A 25,572-nucleotide genomic window follows, 5' to 3' on the forward strand; every position below is an offset into this window, starting at 1 on the left:
AGAGCGGAGTAGCGACTGGAAATGGCCCGAGGACTTGTAAATCATGAAGGTCTTGTACTCTTCTCTGTGGGAGTGCGAATCGCCGGCTATGCACCGAAGATCGCTTTTGTCGAGAGGATCTCTGGCGAACACTTTGACTCAATGGAGCAGTGCAGGGGTTGCAATGCCTCAATCGACTGTGTCTCTGAAACAAATTCGGTTGGAGATCGTTCTGTGCTATGGTCCAGAAGGATGACCAGGGCGCAAGAGCAGGTGACGGGACTGTGTGGGTCGATCGTCTAATACTGCTGGACGTCTGCTATTGTGATGGACTGGCTCGATCGGGTGTGTTGCCGAAAGCTTTCCGGTTTTGGTGGTGGTCGTCGTAGCATACTTCAGGAAGACAAGCACATCTGGCGATGGACGAGAACTTATATCCAAGACTGGATAGAAACAAAAGGAACCGCAACATGGATATATCGCACACGCGTTACGACAACTTCTATCCAAGACTGGATAGATGTAAGGAGAGCAGCAACATGGCTATATCGCACACGTGTTACGAGAAACTCGGCATGGCTGCATGTCCTGCCTTGCAGACATCAGGCTCTGAAAGGCACACGCGATGCAATGGCACTTACAGCTTACATGCATTGCGCTCCTATGGCGGCACGGGACTGCCAATGTGCGAGTGCGAAATCAAGGCCCAACATGCGTTACGGATCCTCAGTCTTGTTGGTTTTCGTCTGACGGCGCCCCACTGACAAAGACACTGCTGACTCCTGGCCCAATCGTATGCGAACGGCAAGAACGGGGCCCACATGTGTCACGAAATCTCAGTACTCAGGCTGGCAAGCCCTTTCTTGTCTCTCAACTAGGCGCGTTTGTGGACTAGGTAGGGCCTATCACGCGTTATGGATCCTCAGTCTTGTTGGGAGGTGCTTTCTTGACTTTGTGCGAAGTGAATCCATGCAGTGGCGCGGGGCCTCCTAGCACGCGTTGCGGATCCTCAGTATTGTCGACACGGACTAAGACTGCTCAATTCCAGCACCACACATCCGGTGAAGCAGTTTCGATCTCATGGAAAATTTTTACTCGGTCCCATTCGGACACCGTTGATGTGATGTTTGTGACAATATAGTAGATGCAAGACATGGGGGCATCGAAGCAGTGGGATAGAGATGACATCTTTGGGGGGTCCTTCCTTGTCAGAGAGTCTAGTAGTACATTCTATGGAGAAGCTCATGCTGTAAGATCAGAACTTTGTCTGATATTTCATCGTTCTTCTCGTGGTAGTTTGAATGCAGTCATCGCTATAGTTCATGATGGTCGGAGGCAAAGGTCTGTCGAGGGTTTGCCACTGAGTATGCAGAGGGCAGGATGGTGTGGTGAGTCGTAGCTCTCAATGGCATTGTGTCAATGTCATGACCGATGTCATGACAGACGAATGCAGTCTACTCACGTCAGTTGAGACGTTCTAGAAAAAATGTGAGGATGACCTTGCCTTTCGCCTCAGATGAGGAACAGCGTGCTCTGCAGCTCCGCATTGATCACGGTCGGTGCAGCGGCGGAGGAGATCTTGCACTTGCTCGACTTTCTAGCCCAACTGAGCTCCTTTCCCTCCTCCCAGTGCTCATGGCGACGATACTCGCAGATGACAAACGAGATCTTGTCCAGCTCTGCCTGACGCTCTGCCTGCGGAATACTCTCCAGATAGTGGTTGATGCCGTCAAGCAAGCGGGAGCGCTTGCTGGGATGGTTGAACTCCATCGCATCCATAGCCTGGAGGGCGATCCTGAGCGACTGCAGACCCATCGGTCAAGCATCTGTCAGATTCTCCATGCCGCTCTCGAACAGGCTCCAAGCTCTGCCTGGCGAGTGGATGTAGACGTTGCGTAGGAAGGGCAGACCAGGCTTCGAGAGCTCGGTGAACTTCTGGAAGCCTTGGATGGCGGTGAAGCGGAAGTCATTCTGGCCGTAGAGGATTGGGAGAGCTTCGGTGTAGATCTGGCGGGAGGCGACGAAGAACTCCATCACGGATCCGCGCTTTGGTCCCAAGAACGGAGTCATCTTCTCGCGTTTTCTGCCTCTGCCTGGGACCAGAGCCTTTGTTTTGACCCTGAGCTTGGCATGGCGGTACGCCGTTCGCTTTCGTACCACGATGTACTGGAGACGAAGCTCACCGTGCTTGAACACGAGTTTGTAGATCTTGTTGCGTACTACGTCTGGTAGTGCGGCGAAGTCGAAATCTGGTGACTTGGCCTCAGTCTGGGTCGAGTTGGCTGTGTCGTCAGACATATCTGCGGTGCTCTGATGGTGATGGTAGGTGGAGGTCAACGCAGTCCTTCTGCAGGCAGCATATGCTGCTGGCTCGTAGCTGTATGAGCCGAAGAGTGTAGTGGTCTGTTCAACGTACGGAGATGTAGTGGTAGCGGAAGACGAGATGGAAGCGTTGTTGGTTGACTTGTGGTTTTCGGTTGAGGAGAGACACAGAAGCGGATGTCAATACTTATAGACCCCTGCGGATGTCAAGAACGTAGGTAAAGTGAAGTCGTGCTGGCTGGTTCACTGTCGCCCATAGAGCAAGGCTCTCATTGGCATGTGTAAGTGCCTATCAAGTGAGTAATGAGGCTCATCCGAGCAATAATGTGCCGTCGAAGTGAACTCTTTCACAATCTGCGTGTGTCGCCAAGCCTTCACATGACCCTGTCTTAGTAGCGAAAGTGAAAGTGATCTTCTCCAGCATACTCGCCACACTCGGCTGAGAAACTTGTAAGGAAGAAGTAGATCGCACGCAGAAGTCTGGTTCGATTGGTTTCGCCAGGGTGCGAGAACAACGCATTCATTTGTTTCATGGTTTAAAAGTCACGCTGCTCGATTTGGCGAAACGCAGCGCCTGCGCACCCGTTCGTATAGACTGAAGGCACAACTCCATTGGCGACCAGAGGGCAGGAGGGGTTCTCCTAAATAGACAGATCTCGCGAGACTGTTCGACTCTGATATAACGCTCCAGTGAGCAAATCATCGGATGACTCGAAAATCATTTGGTATGGTTCCACATTCTGACGAGGGGGCAGGAGTGCCCGCTGCTAGCCTACATGGTAATCGGGGTCCATCGACAGCGAGCCGATTCTCCAGATTGAGACAAGTGTGATGATACAATATTGCATGCCGAGCTTGATCATGCCGGGAAATCAAGCACTCCATAGCCGCAAGACGTAAGACTGCGAGGGGATAATTACTTTCGCTGAAGGATTCGCTACCAGCAGCGACTGTGCGTTGCCCGCTCCCTTGACAGTCATGATCTCTGATAGCTCAAGAGCACAAGCAGGGAGCGAGCGTCTACGGACTATTGCACAATCCTTCCTGGAGCAAAAATGATTGATGCCTTCCATTTATTATGCGCCCCTTCCTACAGTTATTAAGTCAAATGTAGCAGTCGCAACCTCAAGTGTTGTCGGATGTGGTCGACTGTAGTGCCGTACAATACTACAAGGACCTGGCGTACTAGATACGCTCTTCTGCATAACACTACATGCTAACAGCCTCTTTCTAGCCCTCGGTCTGGAGGCATAGAGTACCCAGTGAAGATGAATATACATAGCGCCAGATACTTTTGAAATATCAGAACATGGTAGATGATCCAGACTTGAGAAGACAGCACTGACATCGAGTAAAAGACCCATAAGGCCAAAAGCTATCGCAGAGCCAACGAGGGGGCTCCAGGTATTTTCTGTAGAGGTGGTGGATTCTTCCAAAAGTCCATATGCAATGCGGAGTGCGATGAATGGAGCTGCGAAGCATGAGGCCCGGAACATCTGTCGCCACCTTTAGCATTACAACGACAATTCATCCTGTAGTAACTCTTACCAAGCGACTGCTCTTGATCAAGTCTCGTACTTTGATCCGGATGCCCGTATGTAGTGTAATCATCATCGCCAATAGCACCGCGGAGTTCACGTAGTCGATCTGAGTGAGCGTCTTCGCCGTGCTTGGTTGGGAGGTACTGAGGCTGCCGCCGATGATAAGGAAAATCAGAGGAGGCAGCAAGACCAGATGCGAAAGGAGATCGAGACGTTCTGTTCTTTCGCTTGGCTCGACGTTATCGAGCAACCTATTCGATGGTTCTCAGTCAGTACGTTTGCCACTTTTCATCATCATGAGCGAAGACATACATTGTCCTTGCAAAGCCTAGATTCGTCGCGATGAGCGGGATCACTCCTACGTTGAGCAGGATGATTGCGGCTATATAGAGACCTTCTTTTGACGCATCGTATTGAATTGTGATGAGGACAGGTCCTCTCACGAAGGCGCACTTTGGACGCTGAGTGTTGGCGAAGGCTCGTGATGATTGGATGTAGCTTGTGGAGGAGCCATACTGAGAGAGAGTAAGCACATGGGCATCCATGCCCTCCTTGGTCGGTAGGCCCCATTGCGTTTGAGAAGTCGAAATGCCAGAGGTACAATGGGAATGTGGAAAACGGTCTGAGCAATGCCCATCTTGGTGTGCTCATCCAGTGTCATTTTGACCAGTCAGTCACCTTGGACGTCGCACGGAGCGAATGTAAAACGAAGGATGGAGACGCTACAGAAATCCTTTGCACGTAGCAGGCAAGCTTTAAGTAACATCGTGAGCAGAGAAATAATGTGCAGGTTTGATCCTACCTCCTTCTCAGTCGCTCCTTCGCAAACAGGTGCTCTCGGCTTTCGAATTGTGATTGAAGACCATTGAATGTTGTCATTTTTATTAGCGGAAATGCCCCATCAGCTGTAGCCGCATTCTTTTACGGCTACTCACATTCCTATACGGGATATGATTGGCGCGATTGGACCTTATAGCCTCGTCATGTAATCTTGGCCCTACGCTTAATCTGCAGAAACTGCTCGCTGTCGAAGGATTCGGGTGGTCCTTGCCTCGAATTCCCGTGACCAGGAGATGAATACAAACCACGCGGACTATATTTCATTCTCCCACACAAATGCACTGACGCCCGGCTGATGCTCAAGACTAAAATGCCGGCAATACCATCTGGACGTGCCTGGGATGCATGCCAGATCGCGAGGAAGAAATGCGACTCGGCGGTACCGATCTGCTCCCGTTGCACCCGCTTGAGCATCGTCTGTGTCGGATCTGGCCAGCGTCGTTTCGCATTCAAAGGAGGCCCCAAATGCGCTCGCAACACACATCCTGAGGCCGAACATCACCACGCAGCCCACATGCCCCAGCCGTCGCCCAGCAGTCCTGCCCAGCTCCTGGCGGGCTCAGCATCAGCCCTGAGACCGGATATTAGTTCAGTCTGCTGCATACCTACTGCTCGTTCCTTAGATACTTGCCGCAGCGCCTTGGGTCATCGGAAGCGCTTGATGCTGCGACGTACGCCCTTGTGCTCTCGCATGGGGAGATGTGCTCCAGTCGGAAGGTGTCTGTTCGCACTATGGTCGCCTACAATACCGCCATTCAGAGATTGAGGATTGCTCTCGACGATCCAGTTGAGGCCATTTCGGTCCACTCTCTTGGTGCTGCTGTGCTTCTCGTAGTTTGTCGCGATTTGAACGGCTTCGCCCTCCGAGACTGGACGGTCCACTCGCTTGGGGCGGTGCATATCGTCGTTGCGCGAAGGCATGTCCGGTCTCGAGATGATTTCGAGTGTCGGCTTATGGAGACTTTACAGGCCTATTTGGTTCGCTATCGTAACTTGAAGGATCCAGCTAATGGAATGTGCTGACAGAGTTGCAGGTCGGCCATTGTCTTTTCGTCCCAAGTATGCGTCTGCATCCAGACCGATTCGAAAAGCTTGTAGAAGCGTCTACAAGTCACTTAAAACCGGACAATACCCTCCGTTACATATATCAATTACCGAAGCTACTCGAGCGTGGGAGACTGTCCTGCAACGATGCGGACTCTCTGGGGCAGCTCTTCAAGGAGGCCAATGCCGACTTCGAAAAGTTGACCGAGATGCGACACGAGCTGCGGCACAGCTTGGATGCTGTATTGATTCAAGGCAGCATGTCCCACTTCGAGACTTTGCGCGGCTATACTTTCGTACTCTCTCTCTCTCTCTGTGCTCCGTCTATCATTGCATTCTCAATGGGTCAAGGGTCAAACCATCTGATCTGGAGGCCGTAGGAGAAGCGATCGCCGAGGCAACACTTGAGCTCGCGCAAGAAGTAAACATCTCAGCCCACTTGGATCTTCTTATATGTTTCTCGCCGTCCCCTTAGCGGGGCTGTGTACCGAGGATGCTGCGAAGAAGGAACGAATCCGAAGCGCTGTTCTTGATTTATGTCACGGTTACTATCGAGGCGCGCAGAATCACTCTTTTGAGCGCCTTGGCGTACACACGGAACAACTGCGTTGCGACCTACAATGTGAGCCAGAAACGTATGTTTAGGGAAGCACGAACGACGGAACTTGAGAGACTTTGCTCTGTAGAACGAGTTCGCGCGGATAGGGCAGCTCACTGTATGAACTTATTCACGTCTCGGGCGCATAGCTCTTGATTCTCCTTCTGCGCCTGCAATGAGTGCTATGATTCAATCGTTGCACCGCTCGGCTTCGTGCTTGCGGTGAACAAGGCGAAGTCCCAAGCGGCACGAACCCGAAACACCCGCCTAGAATGCCTGGCTGTCCCTGCATGTGCGGAGAAGATCACGAGAGCAGCAGGCGCGTCAGGTACGTATCCATATTAGCAGTGGAAACGAATCAATGCCATCGGCTCGGTGCGTATCGAAGTCTTGCTGAGCTTCATTCATCTCGCCGGCAGGATTGGGCGGACCGAGCTTCTTCCATGTGATATCTCGTGAGGAAGCAGGGTACAAAGTTAAGGAGGTGTGGCTCTTATCATGGCGTGCTCAGTCGGTATGGCGAAGGATCGCGTGCTCGGTACGGCGAGTGTGCGTGTCACAGGCCATTGACGTCAAGCGGTGCAAGCAATGCTGCGGATCGGGCCTTTGTGGGTGGAGGTCAGTTGGTGTCGCGACAAAGAAGTCGTGTTTCGTGTGAGAGGCTGTCTCGGCCCAAGCTCTGGCCTAGACCTATCCTGGCCTTTGTCTCCACTACCCCGCGACAACGGCGCGCGCCAGCCATGCACGATGGCCGTGGAGGAGCACCTTCTTGTGCTGTGTACAACGATACCACAGACATCTGCTGCCCTCCTACAATCATCAAACCTGAGCGAAGCCCTGAGAGCTGTATCCCGCAGCAAAAGACGTCTCGAAGGGAAAGAGCATCGCAGCTGTCATCCGATCACGACATCACCTCCCTCCTTGGTGACGACATTGTTTCCCTTCCAATCCGACCGCGTGGCATACATCGACCGGCGTCCGCAACGACCACTGTCCTTCCGGCGACTTCGTACGAGGTGCTGTCCACCGCCGGCACGAGCAGCATCACCGCGAGGGCCTCCCATAAGGGCTGCTGTCGGCTCGGCGCCAGCTCCAGTCCTCCCTTCGACTGTTCTTCGGGACATCAGGGACACCACATACACCGCCCACCCCTGACGAGATAAGACGACAACGGCCGCAATGTCGAACGACGAGAACAACAACCGACCTGCCTCGCCTCCACAACACCAACGCCGCTCCTCCTTCGCTGGCGAGACCTTTGCAAACCTGTTTGGCGGCCACCGTGGCAGCGTGTCGCGATCGGCCAGCACAAGAGATCCGAACACGAGCAACAATGGTGACTCTCAGCAGCACCCTACCAATTCATACCCAGGCCCGATCACGAGCGCAGCTGCTCAAGCACAACGCCGACGGCTGTCTCTCACAACACTAGGTCTTTCTGGCTCTCCCAACTCGACCTCACCCTTCGGCTCGTACAACAGCCGCCGAGATAGCTACGGCACTGCCGGCAGTGACAGCATCGACGAGTCAGCAATTGAGGACGAGCCAGCTGGGCCCAATCCAACTCCTCAGACACCCTTTGCTCGACGGATGAGCTTTGGTGCAAAGGCACTGCAGAGCGTGCGAACCAGCGGTGGAACCACTCCGCCTGGCAATGGACAGAACGGTGGGCAAAACCCTACTTCTGCATCTTCAAATGGCACACTGCAAGCCAAAAACAACGGGACGATCTCTTCCCGAGGTGTCAAGGGTCGAGGTTTGTCTTCGCTGCGAATGACTTCGCTTTCCCTTTGTCGTCATATCGCCGATCTTCCCGCATACTTGACTCTATGCTGACTGTGGTATTTGTACAGGTTCATCTGAAGGCTTCGACTGGTCTGAGAACTTCCGCACTCGTGCTCAACGTGGCTCCATAGGGGGAGGTATGGGCAGCTTCAGCGGCGGTTCTGTCGGTGGCCAAGCCGGATCTCCACGTGCAGCACATGGCCGATCAGCCAGTGTCGCTGTCATGGAACCACCAGCCCGCGAAATGCCCAAGCCTAAGGAGCAGGTACGACCGGACCACTTCCAGGAGCGTATCTTGAAGGGCGACTTCTACATGGACTGAGTCGCCCTGTCGACACCGCACTTGTTTGGATGATACGAATACCGAGAACGACGCTATCTCTTACTTGGCTTGGCCGGAGTACGGATCGTGTGTAAGGAACACTGCGACAATGCAAAGAGATGGAGCTTTGAGTCTCAAATCGGGAAATGGCAGACAAGAAATGTTACGAAATTACGAACAGACGATGGAACAAGCGACGGAATTGAGTGTTTACAAATCACACTCGCTAAGCGTTCTGAAGGGATGTATGAGAGAGCATGGAGCTTGGTGGAGTGATGGAGTGCTGGAGCAGGCAAGTGACTTGGGACCACTCGGGAAGTGTGTACGATACCAAATTGCCAATTGCTGTGAGAGCTGATATGCTGAGAAAGTCTCAATGAAATGAATTGATGGCAGCTAGACTGCCGATGTAGTTCATGCTACCGAAGTCTCAAAGAGTCCTCCCGATGTAGTTCATGCTACCGAAGTCTCAAAGAGTCCTCAGCTCCCTAACGTGAACACGTGGTCCTTTACCCGGTGCATCCATACTAGCAGCCCAAGCGTACGACATGTGCCGTGCTCTGGTTCGCTAGCTCAGCCTTGAACGATCATTAATACCGGCGAGGAAACGTATGCACACCAATGTCTGGCGTTTACTCACATCCCCGGACCAAGTCATCTGGACATGCGAAATAGCAAGCACAAGCAAAACAATCGCCACAGGTCGAACGACTTCAGAGCAGAACTTCTCGCCACTCATGACCAATGGCATGAAGCCGTGGAGACTGTAGCCCTGTTCACCTGCGCCACTGAGGCACAGGGTTATGTCGTTCGACCTGTGATAACTGTCGAGGTGGGTACGAAGTTGTTGGTCTATCAATGTTGGGTTCGAGAGGTGAGTTGCGAAAAGGACCGTCATCGTCGCTGGCGTGAACACTGGCAGAACAATTGTTCCGGATAACTTCGCCAAGAGCTCGCATGGTAGCACCTTCGTGTGACGTGACATGGATGGTATGTACGAGCTGGATACGAACATCTTGACACTTCGGCGGTTGGCAAGTTGTCGTGTCATTTAACTCCGGTTGTTTGCGTGAGCGGGTGATTTGTGGATGGTATGTCAGGATCAAGGCGAGTTGGGGAATGGAAGCTGATGTTTGAATCAAGAATGAAGGAAAAGACAACATGCCAAAGAAATAGAAATAGGGGTGGTCGATCGCCAATAGGCTGGCACTTCGTCTCTCTGACTGCTGGGACATATCTAGCAAGGAGTGAGCCAGAAGTGTTCTGGGCTGATTGTCTTGACTTCCAACAAACATTAATGGCGATAAAACTGACGCCCTGCTATGCCGCCACAAGGGAGGCCACAATATGGCGATAAACTCACTGACACGACCTTGACTCGATGACAGGCCGCCCATCCGCTGCTTGACTCATCCTAATACTGATGAACACAAGCTACGGAGACTGCCAACTTATAGTTGTAGCCAGACCGTTGAGCCAAGGAGGATCATCGAAGGCAGTTGGACCAGATGGCCTTATGTAGCTTGTTTGTGACTGATAATTCGAACGTGAGCATGGTGGAAGCTGGGATCCAAAGGATGTGACAGTGGAGTCATGAACGTGACCTCTCATCATCAGTATCATACTGCCAATCACTACCCTCACATCAATCTACCGATTCCACTCCCTCGGATCCGGCCCCATGCCATACTCCCCCTCAGCCCCCCTCTTCTCCTTAACAGCCTGCACACTATTCCTCCCCCACCCGGCCTTCTCCATAATACTCGAAAACGTCGTCATCGCCGTATTCCTCCACTGACTGTCCCGATTCCCCTGCACGCCCATACCCGGCGGCATCAGACTATTCATCTGACTCTCCGGCACAGGCGGTGGCGGAGGATAGTTGCTCGGTGTGCAAGGGCTCTGTAGCGTCTTGCCGATGTTGGCGGTGTTGCTGTTGCGGCCGGGACGAGTGGGAGTGTATTCGTTGGGCTGCTCTTCGATGGGAGTGGAGTCGTCGCTGTCGGAGGTTTCCCATGTCTTGCCGGAGGCGGGCACGATGATGCCGTGGTGGGATTTGTGGGCGTCTTGGGGGCAGTGGACGGCGGTGGGGAGGGTGCTGGGGGATGTGGTGTGGGTTTGGATTCCGGGGGTGTCCATAATTACGGTCATGGTCTCTGTGCTGCCTGTGCGGCTTGTGTCGGGTCGACTTTGAGTGCCTTGATGTGTCGGCGGGCTTCGTGAGGTGGCGTTAGGAATGTTTGCGCGAAGGTTCTTCTGGCTGCGTTGTTTCTTCAGACCACGCACTGGCTCGATCTGGAATGTTGTGATGCTGCCACGCTTGAGATGTGCTGGGAGAGGCGGCTGAGTTGGTACTGGAGTTGTCGCCTGGTTGACAAAGGGCGAGTGTGAAAACGACCATCCTTTCGTGAGCGGCGACTTCTGCACCTGAGCAGCTGGCGTGGTAGGGTTCTTGGCAGGAGAGTGCACATGCATTGTGTATCCTTGAAGACCTCCATTGGGTCCATCCCGTGGAGGCGAGGACTTCAAAAAGTCTGTTCGATGTCCCATTGCCACATCTGCCATTGGCTCAGAGATGGATCTTCCATGCACTGTTGGGCGACGAGAAACAGCAGCTGGACTGAGGTCCGTCAAGGTGTAGCGACCTGAAGAATATCTCTTCTCATCCACGTACGATGCAGCCTTCTTCTTCCTGCGCATGCAGCAGAACACAAGTAGCCCAACGACCAGTGCTCCGAGTAATAAGCCTGGTACGAAGCCCGCTGCGAACGATTTGCCGGAAAATGAGTTGTCGTCCTCTGCATCTTTCAGGGCTACTGGCGTGATTGTCGTGCCAGCTGTGGACGAAGCTTGGGATGCTGACGTGGAAGTGACCGTGCTTGTTGTGAGGGTAGAAGCTGTAGTCGGCAGAAGCGAAGTGGAACTTGAGGCTGCTTCCGCCTTTGTTACGGCGATACATGTTCCACTCTGGCAGTTGTAGCCCATCGGGCAACAGTTTTCTCCGCATGTTTCAAGTTTCGAGACAGGATCGGCGTGAAGCTGACTTGCGGCGTGTGTAGTCGCATTTTGGAAGTCTTGATTGCAATCCACGGGCGCGATCGCCTGGCAGTCCTGGCCAGCAGGACAGCACAAAGCGGCAGTGATGGTCGAGGTTGTATTAAGTAGAAGGCACTGTGTGATTGCTGAGCAGCAAAAGTCGGAAGGGAAGTCGTCGCCACATGGGTTGAGATGCTGATTTCCGCCACATGTCGCGTCTTGTCTCTTGATGACGAAAGGTGCAAAGTCCTCGGGCACCCAGTGTGCTGTGTCCCTTTGCAATTCTTCCGGGAGCCACAATGATCGCACTTGTGGAAGGTGCAGAAATCCAAGAAGCGCAGAGAAAACGATGGATTGCTGCATAGTGAAAGCGCTTGCGCTGATAGTGATGCGCGGGTATCTTGAATGCTGAAAAATGATTATGAAAAGGCCGTCCAGCGGTCGCCGTAGGTGTTAGGAAAGACAACAGAGGAGATGAGATACACAGACACGCCCAAGGAGAGGAACAAAAGAGAACGAACAATGTTGTGCGCGAGACAGAGTCTTACCGGGTCGTCGACGTGTAGTAGAGTGGAGTGACATTGTCGAGGACGCGCTGCAATTCACATGCACGACTGGGTCTGGCAGTGTGCACGGTTGCCTTCGAATGGTCATGATGGTGACACCAGCGTTAGGCTCTGCGTATTGTCTGGTGGTGAGGAGAATGCTGCAGCAAGAGAGATGAAACGTGTTGGCGCCCGGTTTGATACAGCGTGAAGTCGGAAGAATGGTTGGTCAAGAAGGCGCGATGGGAGCTGGGACTTGGCGAGTGCCAAGGTGATATTTCTTAGCGCTGACTCCGGCCTCAGCCAATCGGTGAAGCCATGGCATCTCCGCCATCTCGAAGTATCATGGCATTGATGATGAGCACGCGAGAGTATCGTGTTCTCACACGCACACAACCATGATCACAAGAAGGATATCACGGCCCCTGGGGTCACTGGCCTCATCGCAATGGGTGTGCCCATCATGCGTAAAGTCACCGCACACCCCCAGAACGTCCACCACTAACACCACTCCCAGAGAACAACCCCCATAATACGACAAACCCAACAAAAGCGCTCCCTCCACCGCGTCCCCGTGATCCCCTACCACACAACCTTCATGCAAACCGGCGTGCCCAACCTCTTCTCCATAGAAGGCTACCAAATCGCCTGGGAACAATACCAAACCTATCTCGTCCAAAAGATCAACGAACTCACAGCCGGCGAACCCATCGAAAACACCCCCGTCAAAGACATAGCAATCCAATACGCCCGCGACCCCATGAACGCCTCCCTCTTCAACCACGCCTCCGCCGCCCACAACAACCAGCACTTCTTCTCCACCCTCGCGCCCTCACCCCTCACACTCAACGACTGCCCCCAACTGCAAGAGTCCCTTGTCAAGACCTTCGGCTCAATCGCTACCCTCCGCATGACCATGCTCGACACCGCCGCCGCCATGTTCGGCCCCGGCTTCGTCTGGCTCGTCTGGGCACGGGGCGTAGACGGCACCCGTGGCATCAACGGCCGCAGCGGCTCTTGGCGCATCCTCACAACCTACCTCGCCGGCACGCCCTACCCCGAAGCAGGCTACCGCGCCCAGGGCCTCGACATGGCGACCAACAATCAGTCGTCCTACAACGCGTACCTGCAGTCCATGCCGGTGAATTCTGCTGGTTCGTTCGGGGCTTTCAGCCAGAGCGGGAAAGAGCAGGCGAGAATACCGCCGGGTGGAACGAGTGTGATGCCGGTGTTGAGCGTGAGTACGTGGGAGCATACGTATATGTACGATTTTGGGATTACGGGGAAGAGAAAGTTTTTGGATCAATGGTGGAATGCGGTGGATTGGGGTGTAGTGGAGCAGAATGCGCCGACAGAGTCGAAGCAGGTGGTGGCTTTCGGCAAGGCCTGAGAGCGCATGATGTGAGCATTCAGACGCGGGCAGACACTACGATGGGATAGAGCATTTCTGGGGTCGTCATCGAAAAGAGGGAGGGTGGTCATGGCTCTTTGCCAAGAAGAGATTTGCTGGGCAAGGCGATTGTTCAAGGCGGCACGCCCACGAAGCACAAAGTACACATTCGAGCAGATGAAAGAAGATCAAATTGCTGGTAAAGAGACTGCGATCGGTGGCGATGTATGATACTGTCCAAAATGTAGCATACAAGTCTACACCAGCAAACTCTGCTGGTTCTCGAAGCCGCTTTCCACAAGCGGGCCTGCGGCGTAGAGTGAGAATCACATCGTTGGGCGTGGGATCAAATGCAGCCGATCCGGGATACTCGAAAGCCATGGCGAATCCTGATGACTGGCCGCCCTCGTAGCCCCAATACTGCTGATAACACGTGGGAGTGGCATTGGCGAGTCATCCCGTTCGCAGTGTCTACCTACATGCCCATGGTCGACATGTTTACGCGGTATGTGAACACACGATCCTGGGTTGGTAGCCTAGGGCTCTGCGTGTAAGGATGCTGCGAGGACTTCGCAGTTCACGACGTGATCCGCAGAGCAGGAATTTCTTCCAAAGCGCAGCCCATAGTCTGACACCCCTGTGCGTCATCTTGAAGATGTGGGAGGATGTAATGTTGCACAGAGCCAGGCACGCCAGGTACAGCTCTACATTCGCTCGAGTCGCACGCAAGCGTAGGGCAAGGGAAGTCGGTCAAGTCGGCGAGGTCGGTGAAGGTCTCGCTAGTAGAACTTCTGGAGCCGCATCTAAGTGTAACGTCGGGCACCTTGCTCGTAAAGACTGTCGCACGATTGCCTTGCAGCCGAGTCCGCACCAGCAAGCCGAATGGTCGCTGAAGGCAGGCTTCTGACCTCCTGTACCTGCCAGACCATAGCGGGTGGAGGCCTTGCAGTGCCGTGGGTTACACCCGGAACATCAGATCCATTCTCACGATGGTGTAGCGCAGCTACCGCGGCATACTGGAAGTGGACCTCCTCTGCAATATCTCTGGTGGTGCAAGCAGGATCACAGCCGCCCAGGCCCGTTCCTCCGCTGCAGTTGAGAGACCCGCAAATGCTTCGCTGGCGCCAATAATCAGCGGCTAAATTCGTTATGGAGATGGCTCGAGATGTCGTGTGACTCTCTGAGATCAGTCATTGGCGCATGTCTGCAAGATCAATGGTACTGCGACCCCATAACGTCGACAGTAGGCCAGCTCCCTGTCAGATAGACGCGCTCTCGTGCCCTTGTCGTCTTCGCGGTTAGCAAAGCGTGGGATTGGGTTCCTGTCGCAGGTACCCCGTCACCCCGTGTGCTACCACACCGAGAAAAGTTCAAGGACGATGCGGATGTGACGTGCATCGTGGCGTTCAGCGAACTGCTGCGAGTGCCCGGTATATCCCTGCCGACGTGAGCAGTTGCGTCTGTTCACTATCAACCAGGAGCCTGGGATTGCCAAGCACGCATTGATGAGCACCAGCATCTGACTCGTTGCACGTTCAATATTTGTGGTTAGCCAAACCCGGGCCGTCCCATGGAAGTGAGTGATGCTTGCTAGTGCGAGGTCTTTGGCATCAATGAGGCCTCTCAGGCCTTGCATAACAGTGGATTGTTGCTCGTCTTGAGGATCATTGCAGCAAGACATGTCCCATGGCTCCCAAGCCGTCTGCCCCGATGCATTTGTATAATGGCCATCGAACAGCTGGGCTCCTCAACATGGCAATGTCTCTACCAAGTCGAGGTCGGGCAGCACTCACCGCAAATTGTCGCCGCAGGTTCGTGGAATGCAGTACCACTCTAGTTGTGCCTGTCAAGACTCTGATCGCTATACAGGCTCGTGCTGAGGGCCTCCGTAGGGATTTGAGAGGCCAGGTCTCGGTTCTCTGTAGCACAGTACCTGCGACACAACCGCCCATGTCGGCCGCCAACGTCATGCGGATGATGGCGGCGGTGAGTATAAGAAGTCGTAGGTCAGGCCTTTCGGGCTGGTTCCCCATCACAGTAGAGAGTAACAATGCCGAGCAAACTCCAGAGTAAGTTCTTCTGAAGCAAACCATACCCGTGATGGTACTGACGAGGCTTAGCCCAGCATCCCTTCGAGTGCTTCAACGCAGGGTTGCCACTGCCGGCTAACGCAACATCACCACGTGTACTAGCGACAGCATCTTACGATGAAGTGCAGCAACGAGGCGAAAGTGTCCTGCTCAGCAAGCTGGCCAGATTCCACCGACACGGGATAGCCGCTGGTCTTCGCTTTACGCGCCGTCAGGCTGGAGATCTATCGCAACCACAGGGCCGACTGTTGTCAGACATAACGGCTATACCCGGATTCGACAGGCTCCGCGGCTACACATGCTGCAATCTCCGTGAGGGTGGCGAATGGCGGTCAGCTCCTGTCAGTTTCTTGAAGGAAGCGACTGTACAACATGGCTCCGATGCACAGGCCTTGGATGTGACGCACAGCAAGGAAGAATGTCCGGTAACCCTGGAGGGTGCTGCAGCGGAACCTCTTCAAGAGCATCTGTACTTGATGCTTCACGGCTGGGGACAACCAGCACTGGTCCTTGCCGCGATTCCTCGGGCATATAGGCTGCAACATTCGTGCCAGAGCTCCCCCGATGGTGCTTCGTCAGAGCAGAGTTCGCCCGCCGAGGATGTAATGAGATGTATTCTTTGCGAACAGGACTTCGACAGTGTTGGAGTAGCAGCGAACTCGACTTGCCTATTCCATCCCGGTGAGTGTCTTTCCCACCCTGCATCAATTGCATGTACTGATCTTGCGACAGGGAACAGACACGTTCCAAAGAATTATGAGAGTGATTCGGACTCGTCGGAGTCATCGTACGACGAATTGCAGCATGTCGATGGAGCAACCTGGACCTGCTGCGGCCGGCTGAGCGACTTTTCGGGCTGTGCAGCAGAGATTGAGCACATCCTCGTGCATCGGAGCGATCTAGTGAGCTTGACTGTGAAGAAGCCGTGGCGTCGCTTGTGGCAATGATCTCGGATGCCAAATGTCAAGGGGGAAGTCATTCATCATAGTTCGCTGGCGTCTTCGGGTGTGGCGGGTTTGGCGTTCTTTTAGAGGTGAGGGTTAGGAAGCCGCAAGGCATAGCCATGCATTGTCATGTTATCAAACGTTTCACACTTTGAGGTCGCTCATGTCGTTTGCTGGTGTTCATCGTGGAGTAAGCTCTGTTTAGGCAGACAAAGTCAAGGTGATGTTCAAACAAGGGTTCTCACAGAAAGGAAGCCACATAAAGCGGGTGCTCCCGTCCCTAGGCAAGAGCAAGTCATGCGACTGCATGGAGCAAGAGCTAGCGGTCTCCGATATGATAACACAAGATCGCAGTGGATCATCTAGCATTGAGCACGCCGCGAATAGCTGGACCGCCGTCTCACCTGGACATAGGTGGAATGCTTAGAGAGCGTCAGATGACAACGGCAACCGACATGTGAATGAGGGTTCTCCTTCAATCTATCGTGTATTCATGGATACTGCTGATCGCACCTGGGCAGACAGCTGCTGTGGTATCTATTCCTCTTTACACTTTTGACATCCGCACTCTAGTCCAGCTCGAGCTGTCATCGGCAGATCTTCACAGACCAAACAGCTCCTTGACCTGCTTCATGGTATCCTCTGGGTTCTTCACCGAATGTCCCTCAGTCCTCGAGTCCTCATAGATCTCGTAGTCATTACCACCCTTGAACGCCTTGTCACCAAAGAAGTGGATCGTCTTGAAGTCCACACCATCTGGCAGGTCCTTGTCCTTCTCCAAATGCTGCAAGCAGTATGTCTTATCCCAACCTGTTGGGAACACGTCGAATGAAATCTGTCCACCGATCGAGTATGTCAGACCGATATCTGGGAACTCCTTCCTCAACGCCGCGATAAACTTCTCCCGAATCTTGTGCTCTAGGTCAAACTTCTCGTAATCGTTTCGCTCCTGTGTGCTGGCGTTTCTGCCGACTGGGCTGACATTGATCATGCCGTTTCGGAACTCGACGAAGGTGCCACGCTTGACTGGGATATCGAGGTCGGCGACGTAGTGGAGGCAGAAGTTTACTAGCTTCTTGTACTTGTCCTCGCCGATCCACTGGATGAAGCTGTTACTGGGGAGCTGCTGGCCCATGCGGTATGCGGTGAGACCATTCTCGGCGAAGCAGTAGTCGAAGAGGGTGGTGACGTTGATTGCTGAGGTGCCGAGTTGCTCTTGTTGCTTTACGAGATTGGATCCGCCGACGAAACCAATTGCGACTTTTCGGCGAAGGTCGGAGAGCAGTTGGAGCATTTCTGGCGAGGCATGCTACATGTCGGGTTAGCAAACAGCGATGAAACACTGCCGCATGCAAGACTGACCAGACGCGCTGGTGAGAGCGTGCCGTCGACATCGAAGAGGACCACAGTGTTCTTGATCGGACGCTCGTTGATGGGAGGTATCGTGTTGATCGTGACGGTAGCCATGGTGTTGGAATTCGTGTGTCAGCAAGCAGGGTAACGCGGTGTAAGGAAAAGCAGTCGAGGGCACGCGGAGATGTGCTTTATCGAGACGTGGTGTTCACGAGGCAATGTGTTCAATGGGAAGACAGCTGTACAAATATTTCCTTAGCGGTGAAGGGAAGGGCAGCTCAGGAACGAAAGTCAATCTCCCCCGCACTTTGCCAGGGTCCAGAAGCACGAAGCACTGTCACATGCGCCTGAAGAAAAGCTGGAGGTCTCTGAAAAGGTCGACAAGTGCACGCCATCGACCGTCGGTGGCGCTCACCTCACGACTGTTTTGGATGCTCGTTTAATTTTGTCAACGACCAAGCTGTCCGTTACTTTCGTGGCAAGTTAAACTCAGCCTCGTCTTCGTACAGACAACCATGTCTGCTGTCCACAGTCCTTGGGCACGCTAAGCTACACCATCCGCAAATCAGTGTCCCGACCAATTCGCTCGCTTTCATGCTCCCAGGTGCGCCTGACACCCTACGCCCTTCGTATGCCCACACTGTTCATCTATGCCATCTAGTCCTTGTTCTCTTGCGGCTCGATGGTGGTTCCCGAAACAATGGTAGCCCAACCAATCAATCGCCAATGCTTCTCGATTCTTCGGCTAAGTGCAATCTTCTCGCCAGTAGCAGTGCAAGCTGGGGCAGTGAGTTGCAGTCTAGCAAGATCGGCCTTGACAGCTAGGACCTTGGCACCGGTCGCGGTCGATCCGATGTTGACCATCAGCACTTCGTTCTTCGCCAGCTTGGCAACCTTAGCTTGCTTGCCGTCCGCGGTCTTCACACCCAACAGTCTGCGGAGCAGGAAGTAGTTGACCTCGATCTCGGTGTAAATTTCTGGAAGCTTGCCTTTGAGACCAAGGACGAAACCGACCAGACGATCAGCACGGCAGAGTGTGGGATCGATGCGAGTTCCAACACCGATCAAACCTCCGGGTACTGCAAACTTGAGGCTGTTGTTCTCGGCGAAAAGCGATACGATGCGCGAGAGGATAGGCTTGCACTGAATCGCACCCTTCTCGTCCTTGGACACGATACCTGGCCTGATCTCAATCTCGTCGCCAAGTTTAAGGATACCAGTGAGGATAGAGCCACCAGCCACACCTCCCTGCAGCTCGTCGATCTCCGAACCTGGCTTGTTGACATCGAAAGAACGAATGACAATGAGATGTGGATCGTCCTGGAAGTTGCGGATTGGCACCGGTATTCTCGAGACCAGCATCTCGTTGATAGCGTCGATGTTGAACTTGAGCTGTGCAGAGATAGGCACGATCGGAGAGCCATCAGCCACGGTGCCGCGAATGAACTTTCGAATGGACTCGAAGTGCTGTGCCGCAGCCTCCTCGCGCATAAGATCGACCTTGTTCTGGAGGATGACAATGTGTTGCAGCTTCATGATCTCAATAGCTGCCAGATGTTCCGAGGTCTGTGGCTGGGGGCAGGTTTCGTTTCCTGCAATAAGTAGCAGTGCGGCGTCCATGACCGCAGCTCCTGAAAGCATGGTGCTCATCAGAATATCGTGACCAGGGCAATCGACAAAGCTGGGAAGTGTTAGTATGGCTCTGGAACGCGACAGTGCTTGAGCGCCACCGCAGCTCCTCACGTGCGCAGCTCTATCCAGGAGTTGGTAAAACTTACGAGACATGTCGTAGTAACCGGTACTTGCCATCACAGCCTGGTCGCTCGCAGGGTGGGTCAACCTCCTTCTCACTCTTGTAACTCCTGTAGCATGTGGGTCGTGGGCACTCGTCGTTATCACACTTGTAGATCTTGGCATTGGCATAGCCAAGCTTGATTGTGATGTTCCTCTCCAGCTCATTCTTGAAACGGACAGTCTGCACGCCCGATATTGCCTTCACCACTGTACTCTTTCCGTGGGCCACATGTCCTATTGTTCCAATGTTGATGGTCGCTTGGCGAGCGATGATTTCTGGTGAGAGAGGCGTGAGAGATGCCACGTCGAGTGTTGATGGCTCCGGTTGTTCAGGAAGGAAGGGTTTCGCTGCCGCAGCTGCTGCTATTGCGTTGGTCTTCTTCAGAGCTGATCGTGGTGCTGCTGCTGGTCCCTTTGCGCGTGGTTCAGCGCCAGCATCGTCTGCCTGAGGCTCGAGGCCTGGCGACTGAGGAGGGGTGTCGTCGTCCGACGGGTAATCACCGTTAGCCACCATGGTTGCGGCCTCGTCGAGTGTGTGGGTGAAGTGCGCCTTCGTTGGCTCTCGCGGATGCCAAGTGTTACAGTGCGTCCGATGAGAGTTCTGAACTGGATCGAGGGGTGTTGGTGAGGGAGAGATGGGCGTGTTGTGAGTGTATGGAGTTGCCCAAGTATTGACTTGCCCGTGAACAATACCTCGATCTGCTGGCGATGACTCCGAAAAACCGCTACGCCAACTTCCGCCCCACCGCCAAGATTTTAAGGTCCAAGCGCGGTCTACGCCTGCCCGATGCGACTTCACTCATAACAAACGTTCCCTCACCACCGACTTTGACATCGACCCGCCGCTCATGAACTCTACAACAAGGCTGGAGACTGATCACAGCGGCTGAGCAACCCCAAGGAGTGCCCGGACATCCAAGCTGCCAAGGACTGATACCTCCCGGACGAGCATGTACAAGCTGGTGTGACAGCCCTGCCGCTCGGACACTGTAACAGTCGTTATCTCGAATGCACAAGTCTCTCATGAGCAGTCTCTGTAGAAGCTATGCCTCTGCATCATCAGCTGCAAGCTGCCGACTTACCCTCAAACACGATGTCATTTCCGTCATTTCCTCCGCCAGGAGAACCTTCCACTGCACGCAGCCACTCCTTGCTGGTGGGAAACGCTATACTACTCAGGAGCTCGATATCTTGACGCAAGCTCGGCAACAAGGCAAGACCGCTGCCCAAATTAGCCTGCTTCTCCCTGGTAGGACTGAAGGAAATGTGCGAGACTTATTTTGGAGGCTTCGTCAAAAGCCCGGCTTAGACGATGTCTATCGCTATAATAAGAAACAAAATCCCCTCACAGATGCAGAAAGGCAAGTCATAATCGATGCTAAGGCTGAGGGGAAGCATCTCATCGAAGTCACAAAGCTTCTACCTGGAAGGTCTACGGAACAGCTGCGGTCCTATCTTCATTGTTCGTCGTTGGATCGATCACCCGCGAAATCTCCGCATCATCAGTGGACTCCGCAGCATCGGTGGTCTTCTGCAGAGGATAGAGAGCTGCGATTTTGTCGAGAACACCTTGGGCTAACGTTCACGGACATTGCGAAGCGTATAGGAGCGCGTACCGAGAAAGCCTGCAAGTCTCGCTACCGTCACATAACGCCCGTGACCGAACGAGTCAAAAAGTCTCGCTCGAAGTGGACTCCAGAAGCTGTACATGAGCTAAAAAATTTGCTCTCGTGCGGCTTGTCTTTCGCCGAGATCGCGAACAAGATAGGCAGGTCGAGCAGGGTCGTGCAAAACAAACTTTCCGTTTTGAAATACGAAGACGAAAAGGTGAGCTCTGATGAGCGTCCCACCCGGAAGTGGAGTGCGGAGGAGATTGAGCAACTACGCGCATCCTTTTTGAAAGGCAACTCGCGTCTGGACACAGCTGTGCTGCTAAAACGCTCGATGGAAGCGATTAGTCTTAAGGCAAACATGTTGGGCCTTATTCCCCATCGTCGTGCTTCATTGGACTCCGGATCGCAAAGACAGCAGCAATAAGCACACAGTATCGTTCGCAGCCTTCAGCTCTTGTTTACTGTACCAGATTTCAACGCCATTTTCAGCTCCCGCGTCAGCACCGCCAACTGTCTAGTCCGAGCTTGGAATATCCCAGTCATTCGATCAGTACTCACGTGGGACCGCGAATACCAGCACACAAAAAACGTATGCTGCCATGTCCTTGCTGAAGCACGGAGAGCCTGCATTGATCACATACCACGTCATTGACTCACCTCCTCCAGTCGAGACTGCGCCTTTGATTGAGCTCGATCTTTTCTCGCCACCAAATACCACAAGTCACCGCAATAGATACGATAGCACCAGCCAGCAGCCCTGTTGACACGGAGTAGCTGACCTTGTAGCTCGGTCCAGACTTAGGTTGGTAGACTTGCGGATCAAGAATGCCGTTGAAATGGGCTGCAGCGTTTGTCAGGCCAATTGTCAAACCTGCAGCTGTCGTTCCGTGCGCTACTCGAATACGCTCCGGCCAAAGGATTGGATATATGCAAATCGAGCAGGCTGTCGCCAGCGTCACCAGGACATATTTCGCGATCGAATACTTCACGACGATGAGGATGATATAGCAGATCATCGTAAGAACTTCCAGCGCCATGGCAGCGATCCATGGGCAGACTTTCTGACGTTTAATAGTCCAGCCGATCAAGACTAGGGACGTGCAGCCAAATGCATAAGTTGGCATCGTCAGCAGTTGCGTGACAGCAGAGTCGGTCAGCCCAAGCTCGAGGATGACGGTTGGTAGCACTTTCTGGACGCCCCATCCGCCGATGGCATGGAAGATCCAGATCAACGTGAAGGTGGCCGTAGTTGGATCTGTGAAGATGGCTCTGACCTGCTCTGTGTTCCAGGTCTTGGATGTCGACGAGGGCTGAGTCTTGGGCAGGTTGTCCAAGATCGTTCGTTTCTCGTCTTCGGTCAAGAACTTCGCAGTCTCGGGATTGTTTGGCAGCATGAAGTAAGTATACACGCCACAAAGAATGGCGGGAATACCTTCGAGGATGAAGACCCAACTGGACATTCGCTGTCAGCGAAAGAGGTGGGCGTGGGCTCTAGAGACTTACCGCCCACCAGCCAGATTGCCAACACCATTCATGTACGATATCGCAAATGCTAAAAGTCCGCTGGTCGTGCCAGAAAATTGTCCACACGCATAGAAGAATGCAATGCGCAGTGGAGTACTTTTGGCAGGGTACCAGAAGCGGAGATGGTACAAAACACCAGGGTAGTACCCTGCTTCTGCAAGTCCAAGCAAGAACCGTGTAGTCAGGATACCGGCATAGTTCTGTATCGCTCCCTGGCACATGGATATAATGCCTGGGTGGATATCAGCATATTCTCTATTGAGCTTTACCCTCTCTGAACGCACCCCAGGTGACCATGATCCTCGACATCCAAATCGAAGGAGAGAAGTGCTTCAGCAACATTGTCGAAGCTGACTCGGCGAACATGTAACGCTAATAGAAGATGGACAGGTCCCCACGCCCACTGCTCGCTATTCAGGTTACCGAGCTGCTGTTTGATCCCATCCCCTTCTTCGATGTTGATGATAGCGGTATTGGTGATGTTGCTGACATGAATCCGCATGATTAGATACACGAACGAGTAACATAGCAAGATTCGCTTGTCCGCTTTTCGATATGCTGCCTTGGCCGTCGCTCTCTCGACGTCTGATATGGTACCCACAGGCGAGGCAGTCTCTGCAATGCCGGCATCTTTCGTATCGAGCCTGCTGTTCGAGAGGGACTTGCTATCCGGTGTGGCCATGGCTGCTCAAATGTGGCGAGGGAGCATCGCATCAACAAGAACGCTTTCCCTTCGCTCTCTAACATATATGACAGTTCGTCTCCGGCACCATTCAATGTCGCCGTTGATCAGCCAAGGCGATGCTACCTGTAAGCCGGCATCATACAGCTGTTGAACCCACACATCATCGTGGCCCCCACGCGAAGCGCGCTGGACACGGGTCTGCATACTTGCGCCATAGACTGGAGCGTCATTCTGGCAGCAAGGTATCTCGATGAGTAGCATATGTCCATCCAATGGTATCAGACATATTGAGTCGTGATCGCTGGCTGCTCGGTACATCATCCTATGGTGAACCAGCATCATATCTCCCCGCGAGTCAAGCACACGGCAGAAGGATCAAGCAATACCATCACGCAATATGCAAAGCACAGTCGTGCTCGAGCACGTGATCCTCAAGCATATCACACTGCCACACCTGCCTGATCAGGTAGCAAGCGCCACACATTGCTCTCCACTACGGTTAAGGTACGTACCTGACTGCACCTCGACGTTGTCCAGGGATATCTCCAATGGATGCGACTTGTCGTGAGGGGTTTGACGCCTGCTCGGCCAAGCTACATTGCTCTGATGTTGTGATAAAGGTCAGTGGCGGGTGTTTGATACCATCTCCTCTCTCTCTCTCCCTCTTGACCTTCTGCTGCTCGCATTTGATAGGCTCCTTCTTGCACGTCGTTGAACATCGTTCCCTTTGCTCTGTTTCGCGATGGCTACCGCAACACAGACCGTCCCATCGAGGAGTTTGCCAACATATCAGCAGGCCAGGGAGTCGAAGCATGAGCGTAGGTTGGTCGAGTCAATCTGTGACACTATACCGACCTTCGCAGTGGACTGGGCAGACCTGGTGACTCTCGACCTGAGACAATTCGATGAACCAGATGGCAAACAAAAGCTCGCCCAACAGCTCGCTGATGCTGTCCACAATGTTGGGGTTTTCTACGTAAAGCACCGCTCATCCCCAACAATGGCCACGTCTGACACATATCCAGATCACCGGCTTTCCCCTAACGCAAGACGAAATCGACCACCAATTCGCTATCGGAAGGGACCTCTTCTCCCTCCCCGACTCCGAAAAACTCCCCCATCGCGCAAACCTCGAACAAGGCCACTACTCCGGCTACCGACCCAAGGGCACTATCGAACTCTTCCCCGGCCTGCGTGATAACGTCGAAATGTACAACATCTTCAAACACCTGCCAGAGCTGGAGCGGAGCCATCCAGATGTCATCCACGAGAACCGTACCGCAATCGAGAAGTTCCAACGCGTGATTGCGGAAGACATTGTGCAGAAATTGCTGACGTTGATTTCGATCGTTCTCGAACTTCCAGAAAACTATTTGTCGAACGGGCACCGCTACGAGGATGTCAGTGATTGTCATTTGAGGTATATGATCTACCGTGCCCGAACTCCTGAGGAGAACGAGAAGTATCAGAATATCTACTCGAGAGGCCATACAGACTTTGGTTCTTTGACACTGTTACTCCGCCAGCCGATCGCGGCGCTGCAGATCCGCATGCCGGATGGCAGCTGGAAATGGGTCAAGCCGTATCCGGGAAGCATTACTGTCAACATAGCCGACGTCTTGCAGTTCTGGACGGGTGGATACCTCAAGTCGAGTGTCCATCGTGTCGTTGCGCCGCCGGAGGATCAGGCGCATTTGGATCCGTTGGGGTTGTTGTACTTTCTTCGGTAAGAAGACACTCCTTCGCGACAATGGGCTTCGTGCTGACGATGAAAATAGACCCGCCCATGAGCTCGACCTGAAGATCGTCGATAGTCCACTTCTGAAGCGACTCGGAGTGAAGAAAGATGAGGATGAGGGAGCGGGGATTAAGGCGGGTGATTGGGTTAGGAGGGTGAAGCAGAATCAGGATATGGCTGTGGAGGGTGGGAGGAAGGAGAGGGAGGTGTTGGGTGGCGTCAAGGTGAGGTATTATGATTGATCGACATGAAGGCCAGGTGCTCGGATAAGTCTTCGTGTTTCATGGTATAGCGCGACAAAAATGTGTCTCATTGTCGGGGCTGGGCACAGTATAGATGAGGGTTTGCACTGCGTTGGTCACTAGATGTTGATCCAAGCGAGCGTGCTGATGTCGTTGGTGGACATCGTCACATGTATGGTCCGAGCTC

At 53.5% G+C, this 25,572-nt stretch overlaps 10 protein-coding genes across 10 annotated transcripts; 4 read left to right on the forward strand and 6 right to left on the reverse strand.

The window, feature by feature from the left end:
• Positions 1-1,491: 1,491 nt before the first annotated feature.
• Positions 1,492-2,277, reverse strand: CLAFUR5_12375 (uncharacterized protein; the record flags this gene model as incomplete). Its single annotated transcript, XM_047911523.1, has 2 exons — positions 1,492-1,774; positions 1,835-2,277. The coding sequence occupies 2 exons, from the start codon at positions 2,275-2,277 to the stop codon at positions 1,492-1,494; spliced, it is 726 nt and encodes a 241-aa protein (XP_047767596.1).
• A 3,050-nt stretch (positions 2,278-5,327) lies between these two features.
• CLAFUR5_12376 (uncharacterized protein) lies at positions 5,328-5,603 on the reverse strand (the record flags this gene model as incomplete). Its single annotated transcript, XM_047911524.1, has 1 exon — positions 5,328-5,603. The coding sequence occupies one exon, from the start codon at positions 5,601-5,603 to the stop codon at positions 5,328-5,330; it is 276 nt and encodes a 91-aa protein (XP_047767595.1).
• A 1,900-nt stretch (positions 5,604-7,503) lies between these two features.
• On the forward strand, positions 7,504-8,431 carry CLAFUR5_12377 (uncharacterized protein; the record flags this gene model as incomplete). The annotated part of the gene is made up of 2 exons (XM_047911525.1): positions 7,504-7,990; positions 8,178-8,431. The coding sequence occupies 2 exons, from the start codon at positions 7,504-7,506 to the stop codon at positions 8,429-8,431; spliced, it is 741 nt and encodes a 246-aa protein (XP_047767594.1).
• A 1,650-nt stretch (positions 8,432-10,081) lies between these two features.
• CLAFUR5_12378 (uncharacterized protein) lies at positions 10,082-11,416 on the reverse strand (the record flags this gene model as incomplete). The annotated part of the gene is made up of 1 exon (XM_047911526.1): positions 10,082-11,416. One exon carries the CDS (start codon positions 11,414-11,416, stop codon positions 10,082-10,084), a length of 1,335 nt encoding a protein of 444 aa, XP_047767310.1.
• A 994-nt stretch (positions 11,417-12,410) lies between these two features.
• CLAFUR5_12379 (Putative 37S ribosomal protein S26A, mitochondrial) lies at positions 12,411-13,402 on the forward strand (the record flags this gene model as incomplete). The annotated part of the gene is made up of 2 exons (XM_047911527.1): positions 12,411-12,479; positions 12,530-13,402. The coding sequence occupies 2 exons, from the start codon at positions 12,411-12,413 to the stop codon at positions 13,400-13,402; spliced, it is 942 nt and encodes a 313-aa protein (XP_047767005.1).
• A 2,050-nt stretch (positions 13,403-15,452) lies between these two features.
• On the forward strand, positions 15,453-16,439 carry CLAFUR5_12380 (uncharacterized protein; the record flags this gene model as incomplete). Its single annotated transcript, XM_047911528.1, has 3 exons — positions 15,453-15,471; positions 15,523-16,173; positions 16,225-16,439. The coding sequence occupies 3 exons, from the start codon at positions 15,453-15,455 to the stop codon at positions 16,437-16,439; spliced, it is 885 nt and encodes a 294-aa protein (XP_047766994.1).
• Positions 16,440-17,037: 598 nt separating this feature from the next.
• Positions 17,038-17,903, reverse strand: CLAFUR5_12381 (Phosphomannomutase; the record flags this gene model as incomplete). The annotated part of the gene is made up of 2 exons (XM_047911529.1): positions 17,038-17,745; positions 17,799-17,903. The coding sequence occupies 2 exons, from the start codon at positions 17,901-17,903 to the stop codon at positions 17,038-17,040; spliced, it is 813 nt and encodes a 270-aa protein (XP_047766995.1).
• A 543-nt stretch (positions 17,904-18,446) lies between these two features.
• On the reverse strand, positions 18,447-20,097 carry CLAFUR5_12382 (Eukaryotic translation initiation factor 2 subunit gamma; the record flags this gene model as incomplete). The annotated part of the gene is made up of 2 exons (XM_047911530.1): positions 18,447-19,470; positions 19,568-20,097. 2 exons carry the CDS (start codon positions 20,095-20,097, stop codon positions 18,447-18,449), a joined length of 1,554 nt encoding a protein of 517 aa, XP_047766992.1.
• Positions 20,098-21,849: 1,752 nt separating this feature from the next.
• CLAFUR5_12383 (MFS transporter prlL) lies at positions 21,850-23,402 on the reverse strand (the record flags this gene model as incomplete). Its single annotated transcript, XM_047911531.1, has 3 exons — positions 21,850-22,648; positions 22,700-22,975; positions 23,005-23,402. 3 exons carry the CDS (start codon positions 23,400-23,402, stop codon positions 21,850-21,852), a joined length of 1,473 nt encoding a protein of 490 aa, XP_047766993.1.
• A 745-nt stretch (positions 23,403-24,147) lies between these two features.
• CLAFUR5_12384 (UPF0676 protein) lies at positions 24,148-25,385 on the forward strand (the record flags this gene model as incomplete). Its single annotated transcript, XM_047911532.1, has 3 exons — positions 24,148-24,381; positions 24,431-25,131; positions 25,184-25,385. The coding sequence occupies 3 exons, from the start codon at positions 24,148-24,150 to the stop codon at positions 25,383-25,385; spliced, it is 1,137 nt and encodes a 378-aa protein (XP_047766990.1).
• Positions 25,386-25,572: the final 187 nt, after the last annotated feature.

This window comes from Fulvia fulva, chromosome 10 (assembly GCF_020509005.1).
Source record: "Fulvia fulva chromosome 10, complete sequence".
Taxonomy (NCBI): Eukaryota; Fungi; Ascomycota; class Dothideomycetes; order Mycosphaerellales; family Mycosphaerellaceae; genus Fulvia; species Fulvia fulva.